The sequence below is a fragment of the Priapulus caudatus genome, unplaced genomic scaffold, assembly GCF_000485595.1.
Source record: "Priapulus caudatus unplaced genomic scaffold, Priapulus_caudatus-5.0.1 Scaffold3069, whole genome shotgun sequence".
NCBI lineage: Eukaryota > Metazoa > Priapulida > Priapulimorpha > Priapulimorphida > Priapulidae > Priapulus > Priapulus caudatus.
In genome coordinates this window covers 1,442-10,924 of record NW_014580130.1, presented here as the reverse complement: position 1 = coordinate 10,924, position 9,483 = coordinate 1,442, and the positions used below count along the sequence as shown (strand labels likewise).

The 9,483-nt window shown below is 46.4% G+C and overlaps 1 protein-coding gene across 1 annotated transcript in view; it reads left to right on the top strand.

Moving 5' to 3' along the window:
• Positions 1-7,452, top strand: part of LOC106819264 (baculoviral IAP repeat-containing protein 6-like) — a gene marked incomplete at its 5' end in the record, with an annotated part of 16,568 nt that extends 9,116 nt beyond the window's left edge. The window contains 4 exons of the mRNA XM_014823910.1: positions 3,761-4,027; positions 4,469-4,603; positions 5,883-6,048; positions 6,738-7,452. Coding sequence (XP_014679396.1) covers positions 3,761-4,027; positions 4,469-4,603; positions 5,883-6,048; positions 6,738-6,973 — 804 coding nt within the window. The remainder of the gene's footprint in view (positions 1-3,760; positions 4,028-4,468; positions 4,604-5,882; positions 6,049-6,737) is intronic.
• Between the last annotated feature and the right edge of the window lie 2,031 nt (positions 7,453-9,483).

Genomic DNA, 9,483 nt, shown 5'->3' with positions numbered 1-9,483 from the left:
CAATTTGGCGCGCGTTTGGGTGACAAACGTACACAGAACGCTATACGACAATTCATCCTGCCTGGATACTACTGCCTGTATTTTTTTGGCTCTAAAACGGAAGAAGCACGTTTCCGTTGCGTACAACCTGGGATATCTTTTGGGATAGAAGTTGGTAAACCGCTGTGCCGGTGAGAATAGCGGCAAGCAGGAGTTACGAGACGAGGAGGTTTAGCTGTGATAGTTGCAGAACATTCTCTCTAACATGTGCCGCTCACTTGTGTCCTTGCCATCTATCGAATGCTATAGGCGCCTCTGTTATAACTCGATAGGCTCTACAGCATTATGCGAAACAGGCCACATGCAATAACGCCGGCAATAAGTGCTTAAATAATTGAGTAGGTGGGCTGCCTACCTCACGCATTGCCAAACGAGATCGGCTCCTGAATAGGGCCATTACATAGTCGGGACCTGTATTCCGATATTAATGCATCACGGCCATCAATTGCCAGGGGATCTAGAAAATTACATGTTACATGTTTTATGCTACCTGTGCGCAGTAGTAGCCACGTACAGTCACACGCATATATGATCGTGCGCGCGCGCACACGCACTCCAACACAACTACGTGATAGCATGAACGTAGCGCTACGCGCGTTCGGAAACATACGTGGTGATCAGCCTAAACACGCACGAGCGTGCTACTATATTAATTTATTGATCACTCTATTTTGTGATTTCAATAATTTAACAAGTACGCACGTGAAAATGCAATTTAATTCTTCCATCATCCATTCCAATGCCATCCATCCATCCCCTGGTCTCTCTCCAAAAACCTGGTCGCCTGATCCGTCGATTACCAGATCGTGCGACAGATCGGATGTGTGTGGAGGAGTGATTTACAGTGAAGCTTGCACTGCGAAGTTCAAGTTGTGCCACCGCTGTGTCTGATCTGAGTTTATTTATGTCCCATTATTTTGTTCTGTGCATTTCATGCATTTTGCATTTTTTTGTTTCCATATATAAAATAAATAAAATATATATATATATATATATATATATAGTATTTATATATATATACAACATATAGACGCGACGCCACGCACACACACACACACACACACACACACACACAACACAACACAACACACCACACACACACACACCACACACACACACACAGCACACACACCGACACACACACCACACACACACACACACACACATGCCACACACGCACACGCAACACACGCCACGTACGCCACACAGGGGGCGTGTACAGGATTTTTACCAGGGGGGCCGTTCTAACCAGACTGAAGGTTCGCTGACGCACGCGGAAGGTGGGCGTCTGGGCGTGGCTTCTCCCGCAGAAAATTATTGTAATGACTCTTAAAATGCATTTTACTGCGCGCAGTGGGCCGGGGTCCGACCCCGGGACCCCCCCCCCCTGTAACACGCCCTGCACACACACACACACACACACACACACACACACACACACACACACACACACACACACACCGGGTACTGTCACCTGCTACACTGCGGGACATGAAATCTTTCGTTATAATATCGTTTATTCGCTGTTTTGAAAAGCTGCTCGCTACCCAATAGGTGGTTACCATGGCAATGATCTTCTGCATGCCCCCCCCCCCGGGCCTCACGTCCTGCGCATTATATATATATATAATCACATAGAGGATAATATCATGTCGTTATCTCTCTACGTAGGCGATGCGCATGCGCACACGTATTGTGCGACATCTGTTGTTATCCTGAGGTAGCCAGCAGTGCGTATACCTACAGTTAGAATTCTATGCGAGCATTCTCATTTGTTTTCCTCATATTCACGCTTATCCGCTGTCAGTATTGCTGCTAGCTGCCTAGCTCTAGAACTGTAGCCCTGTGGCAGAGCGAAGGGCTACAGTTCTAGAGCTACTAGCTAGTTGTCTTGTGTCAGCAGATGTAGCTAGGAGGGACTAGCTAGGGGAAGTAGTTGATTGAGCAGCTCAGTGGTGGCGGAGACGACGACGACGACGTGGTGTAAGAGAACTAGCTTTCGGCTGATGCGTGTGCGTGCGTGCGCTCGCGTACGTGTGCGAGCGTTTTCTTTAAGTGACCCTTGTAGACAAGGTTGACTGTATGTATCGGTATTACGGTGTCCCGCATGAGAGAGAGAGACACATGTGTGGGTGTTACGCACAGCTTTTAGTGTAAGCCAAACTTAGATGCTGGGTTGAGTCTACTACTACTACATATAGCTACTGCTGTTGGAAAAACTGTAATATTGCTTCTGAATGGCGCTGCAGCATTCGATGGCGACCTCTGGTGGCGTTCTGTCGTACTGTGAAATGTTCGCCGTGTATTTTTCATGAGCATCGCTGTTTCATCTTCCGTACTCTTCCCCTCTCCCTCCTCCTTCTCTCCTTCCTCCCTGTCTCCCTCTCTCCCTTCTCCTTCTCTCCCTTCTCCCTCCTCCCTCTCTCCCTCTCCCTTCATCTCTCCCCCCTCTCTCCTCCCTCCTCCCGTTTCGTGTCCATTCTTCGATCATCCTGGCCGCGTAAACCTCCTCCCCCTCCTCTCCTTATCTCCGCGCGTTATCGTGTATGTAACAGTATGTTTATAGTGTTGAGATGGTTGGTGGTCGTCGCGTGAGGAGGTAATTTTAGCCGTGCAGGCATATTATGTTCGCAGCAGGAGGGATACCTCGGTGTAACCGGAATAATAATGATTTGCGTGCGTGCAGTTTTCTCTGTGTTTTTTTTTGTCGTGTGCACGTGTGCGTGCGTGTGCGTGCGCGACGTGGCACGCTAGCTCAGAGAACATGCATGAAGAAGTGTGACTGTGGACGAGCGAGCACGAGAGTATATTATTGTACGTGCTCGATAGGGGGCGCTGATTTGGCGCCCAACCTCGCGTTTCTTGTTTATGTATGTGTTGACAGAAAGGAATAATATCCTTGTACAGGCCGACTCCTCTGTGAACTGTCTGTGTGCTTGAGATGAATAGAAATAACTGTTGTAAACACATCATTCGCTTTGCATGTTATGTAGTTTGTTTGTTGCTAATCGTCATTTAATATAACACACACACACATCACGCACACACGCACGAACGTAATGTAACAGGGTCGCCACAGCCCTTGAAAGTCCTTGAAATTTTTCCTTTGTCCATGAAAGTCCTTAATTTTTCCTTTTGTCATTGAAAGTCCTTGGAAATAGGTCCAAGTCCTTATATTATGTCTAATGTCTTGTAATTTTTTACCTAAAATAAAAAGCAATTCTTCGTTGCTGGTTATCTGATTGACCCGCAGTCCACGTCTTCGATAAAAATGTTAAATTTAATCCAAAATTGGAAATACACACTGAATAATAAATAAAAAATTGTTATAATAGTCAGCATATGGTTACGATCCCTGCCCATGCCACCTATGACTAAAACCAGTGAGAGAGAGTGTGTGTGTGCGTGCGTGCGTGCGTGCATGCGTGCGTACGTGGAGAGAAATAATGCGAGAGAGAGAGGCATAGAGAGGGTGAGAGTCACGGAGAGGGAGAGGGTGAGAGTCACGGAGAGGGAGAGGGTGAGAGTCACGGAGAGGGAGAGGGTGAGAGTCACGGAGAGGGAGAGGGTGAGAGTCACGGAGAGGGAGATCATCCTCAACACGTGGCACGGCCGGCCCTCTCCTCTCCCTCTCCTTCACCTCCTTCCCTCTCCCCCTCACCTCTCCCTCTCCCCCTCACCTCTCCCTCTCCCCCTCACCTCTCTCATCTCTCACCCACAGGTGTGTCTGAGCATCCTCAACACGTGGCACGGCCGGCCGGAGGAGAAGTGGAACCAGCAGACGTCCAGCTTCCTTCAGGTTCTTGTCTCGGTGCAGAGCCTCATCCTCGTCTCCGAACCCTACTTCAACGAGCCGGGCTACGAGCGGTCGCGTGGCACGCCCGCGGGGATGCAGAGCGCGCGAGAGTACGACTCCAATATACAGCAGGCCACCGCCAAGTGGGCCATGCTGGAGACACTACGCAACCCTTCACCATGCTTCCGCGAGGTAGGAAGGAGGGGAGGAGGGGGGGAGGGGAGGAGGTGTGAGGGTGGGGTATGAGGAGAAGTCCCGTTGTCTTTCATCACCTGTTCTGTAAACACCAGTAATTAATTAAACACCAGTAATTAATAGTAACAGCAGTAGTAATTATTATCTGTACTAATAATGCCTTCTCATTAATCTCTTCATGTTGTTATATGTAACAAGAATATCGATTTATAATAACTTGTAACTGAATACAAGTTCTTGTATATTATTTCCTTTTTTATTATATTATTTTATATTTTATTTTCTTGTATTCTTGTAAGTATTACTGTAATTATTAAAAAGTCATTAACTAAATGTGCATAAATAATTCATAAAATAAATCAACGCTATAATATCATTGAGTAAAACTTTGGTTGGTGGGGATGAGTGATTACACGTGCCATACACTCGCTCACACAGGTCATACACAAGCATTTCTGGTTGAAGAGGTCAGAGATTGTGCATCAGATAGAAACGTGGATCTCAGACATGGAAGCGTTCATCAATGACAAGCGGTCGGGGCGAGCCGTGCAGCACAACGTGCAGTCACTCAAGGTACGATGCACGTCCCCATGATCGATTATAATCGAAAGTCAGTCGTTTGCAGCCAACGACTAAGCGCTCGATTATGAAAACAAATAATCTATATCAAAAAAAATTTTTTTTAATTTGCAAACATTGATGAAGTGACTCTTGATTTCATTTTTTTGCGTTTATTTTGGTTATTTTACAGCTTGGAGACAGTAAATCAAACCTACACCAAACATAAGCAAACATAATACTGTTACGTGGTTTTTAGAATATTGTATTATAAAAAATACTGTGTGATATGATATATGATATATTTCACTATCTGGTGGCCGCGATCAATAACATTCAACCGATTATCTTCGATCATCGATCGGTTGGGTGCAACCGATGATCGATGATGAAATTCCAACCGATCCCCATCATTAATTAGTCATGTATGACTAACACCTATGTTGCTGTCATAAAAATTATAGAGTGTCAGTGTCAAGCGTACGACTGCAGCTTCTTTTTACTAAGGACATGAAAGATTGCCATAAAATATCCAATATGGCGGACGGTTCTTTATCGGCTGACGTATAAAAAAAAGCGAACAGATTTATTTTGTTGGCGCAATAATGGGATCACGTCTGTTGAAGCAACGATGTGCCATTAGATTTTCGCGCTTGGCAATAAAATAATGAGTAAAATGTTAGGCTTGGTCATTCTGAAACCCACCGATGTCTGGTAATGAACCGTAATGTCGGTTTGTAAAGCCGCGTTGCCATGGCAGCGCGACTGAAAGCAAGCGCAGAAATTATTCACCGGGTTGCAGTTTGAATAGAAAGTTTGAAATTTATGCTTTGTCTGAATTGTAGAGACAAATATTAGAAAGAACAAAGAAACAGTTCGTTTATGAAGCTGTGTTTCGTTTAATAGTAGACTGTAGTATATGCTAACATTATATCACAAATATAAATGTGATATTATATATGTATGTGTGTGTGCGTGTGCGTGCGTGCGTGCGTGCGTGCGTGCGTGCGTGCGTGCGTGCATGTATGTATATTGTTATGTATAGTATGAATTAGATGAATTAGTATATTTGTGTAGGTTATAAGTTATGTCTAGCTGTGTTTCTGTTCCTGATTGATTGATTCATTGATTGATTTATTGATCGCTGGGTGGATGTTTAATCAGCTTGTGTTTTATAACTGCACCTTGGCTTTGCAGGGACATTTTGACGAAACACAATATAAAAATTATTCCTTGTTTCGCAGGGAGCTAATCTGTAGTACGCCTGTGACCTTTTGACATTTTGACTTTGCAGAGGCACTTTGCACAGCTTCAAGAAGAACTCAATAAGATGAAGCCACCAGAGGGCCTGGAGCACGTCGGCACGGCAACGTCGACGACCACCGCAGGGGGTGCCACGGGAGGTTGCTCTGTCGAAAGCTCCGGCGAACACGAACATGCGAGTCGAGTGGAGACACCAGGTAGCAGCACTTGCATGAGAACAAACTTCGCTGTTGTTCTGCGATGATTTATTTAGTGTCGTATATTTCGTTGTGATATTTCTGTACTTGTCTAGTGTGTAAGCGTAACTCTCCTTAATTTGGTGCAAGTTGATTAGGTTGCAATTTAATGTGCGCTGTTTTCATATTCTTTACTGATGGTTATATTACTAAATAATTATAATAGTGAATTATTTATTTTAAACTCGCTAGTTTTTCACCGAAAATGTCAACTATTCTTTCGGTCTCTCTTCCTCTCTCTCTCTCTCTCTCTCTCTCTCTCTCTCTCTCTCTCTCTCTGTCTCTCTCTGTCTCTCTCTCTCTCTCTCTCTTTCTGTCTCTCTCTGTCTCTTTCTGTCTCTCTCTCTCTCTCTTTCTCTCTCTCTCTCTGTCTCATTCTCTCTCTCTGTCTCTGTCTCTGTCTCTGTCTCTGTCTCTGTCTCTCTCTCTGTCTCTGTCTCTGTCTCTGTCTCTGTCTCTGTCTCTCTCTCTGCCCATTCTCCCTCTCTCTCTCTCTCTCTCTTCCTCCCCCTATCCCTCTCACTCTCTCTCTCTCTCATGTTCGTTGCTCAGACTCTTTCTCTCCCTCTCTCTCTCTCCCTCTCTCTCTTCCTCTCTCCCCCTATGCCTCTCCCTCTCGCTTTCTCTCAGCCTCTCTCTTTCTTCCCCAGACTCCTCTGACCCGCTGCACACGGGGAAGCCAAGCGATGGAGCGGAGGAGGAGGAGGAGGAGGAGGAGGCGGCGATGCAGCAGCAGCCGGGAATCTTCGTGCTAGACGTGATTAGCCTTGACGAGCCAGCGGCAGCAGCAGCAGCAGCAGCGGCGGCGGCGGCAGCAGTGGGGGACGGAGGCTACGGTGACGATGATGATGATGAAGCTCAGCAAGGATTCCCTCCCATCTGCTGATGATGATGCTGCTGATGCTGATGATGATGATGATGCTGGTGGTGATGATGATGATGATGCTGATGATTCAGATGATGACTATGCTACTGCCCCCACAGTGCAAGCAGCAGCTTGTAATGGCATGTTGAGATGAGTCCAGTGATGGTGGTGTTGCTGTTGTTGCTGCTGCTGCTACTAATGATGCTGATGGCGACGCTGCCACCACTGCCGCGCTAGTAAAGTACAAAGACAGGAAGCCTCACTAGTAAAGTAGTAATGGACAGACACACGCCACCACACGGCACGCCGTCCGCTCAAGAAAAGCCGTTGGAGGGTTTCGAAGTCAAACGATGCGTTGCCATGGCGACGCTCGGAACGTCGGGCGGTGTGGATGGATGCAAGAGGGGGAGGGTCGGTGGTGAAAGGGGGAGGGTTGCCACTCTCTCTCTCTTTCTTTCTCCTCGTGAGGACACGCTTGTTTATGTTACCCCCCCCCCAACCACCCACCCACGTGATGTATGAGAGAGAGAGAGAGAGAGATAGAACAAGTGAGAGAGAGAGAGAGAGAGAGAGAAGGAGGAAAAGAGAGAAAAAGCAGGAGAGAGAAGAGGGAAGAAAACGAGAGAGGGAGAAACAGAGATACATACATAAGTAGATAGATAGATAGATAGCGAGAGAGAGAGAGAAGGAGAGAGAGTCAGGGTTAGGGGGAGAGTGTGCATGCGTGCGTACGTGCGTGCGTGCGTGCGTGCGTGCGTGCGTGCGTGCGTGCGTGTGTGATGATTACTCACAGCTTGTCATGTTAATCTGCTTACTGTGATTTGGTAATTAATAGCATAGTAATTATTTATAAGCGAGACAGGCGTTGTGTTGGGCGCGGATGCCAAGAATAGGCAACCAGAGTGCACAAGTACGTTATTTACTATATATATATATATATATATATATATATATATATATATATATATATAATAAAAAGATCTCACTTTTATAAATGTAAAACTCCCAAATCATTAAACCAAGTCGTTTTCAATCATTTAAGGCTTCTTTGCTATTGGTTTCCATTTCATTTCAACCTAACATTACGTTTTTGATTGACCAGCGAACCAAGTGATGCTTTAGTGGTTAGAACCTTTTGAGATGGGTCAGATTGTTGTAATATTTTGGGAGATTCACATTTTTAGTGGTGACATATTTTAGTTATTATATACATATATAACATGCGATCGACATGTGTGTGTGTGTGTGTGTGTGCGCGTGCGTGCGTGCGTGCGTGCGGGCGTATGTGTGTGTTTAGCTGCATTTGGCAGCAGTTATGAGAGGATGTTGGGAAAGCGTTGATTTCGTTTGCACACACAGAGTTAGTTGTTTCTTATTTATATAGATGGAGCCAGCATCGCGTGCTGGCGCCTGGGTGTTACCAAGAGGTATGTGTGCGTGCGTGTGCGAGCGTGCATCTGTGCGTGCGTGTGCCTGTACGTGCGCGTGCGAGCGTGCATCTGTGCGTGCGCGTGCGAGTGTGTGTCTGTACGTGCGCGTGCGAGCGTGCATCTGTGCGTGCGCGTGTCTGTACGTGCGTGTGCGAGTGTGTGTCTGTACGTGCGCGTGCGTGCGTGCGTGCGTGCGTGCGTGTGTTGCTGCTCCTCCTGCGCGTGTACGTGGGTGTACGTAGGATGCTCTTCCACTCACACGGGTTGCTGTGTGTTGTTACGGCGTTACGTGTTACTACTGCGTGCTGTTACGGCGTTACGTGTTACTACTGCGTGCTGTCACGGCGTTACGTGTTACTACTGCGTGCTGTTACAGCGTTACGTGTTACTACTGCGTGCTGTCACAGCGTTACGTGTTACTACTGCGTGCTGTCACGGCGTTACGTGTTACTACTGCGTGCTGTCACGGCGTTACGTGTTACTACTGCGTGCTGTCACAGCGTTACGTGTTACTACTGCGTGCTGTCACGATATGCACGCTGTAGCGGCGTCCCATAGCGTGGCACGTGTAACGTGTGTGTTGTCATGGTGAACTTGCGTCTCATGGTACTGTAACGCGCGTGTCGTGGTCATGTGACGTGCGTGTCATGGTACTGTAACGCGCGTGTCGTGGTCATGTGACGTTCGTGTCGTGGTCATGTAACGTGCTGCATTGCATGGTAATGTAACGCGCGTTTCATGCTGCTCAGACGTGATCATCATGCTGTCTGTCTATATATATATATATATATATATCGAGAGAGAGAGAGATAGATATACATATACATATGTATATATATATCGCTGGTTATGAGGAATGCCGCGTACTGCGCATGCGCGAGTGCTATCGTCTAGATTGATAAAACCTGGTCGCCTGATCCAGTCGATACCAGATCGATGGACAGATCGATGTGTGTGAGTGAGTGATTACAGTGAAGCTTGCACTGCGAAGTTCAAGTTGTGCCACCGTGTGTCTGATCTGAGTTTATTTATGACCCAATTATTTTTGGTGCATTTTCATGCATTTGATTGTTCATATATAAATAAATAAATAAATATATA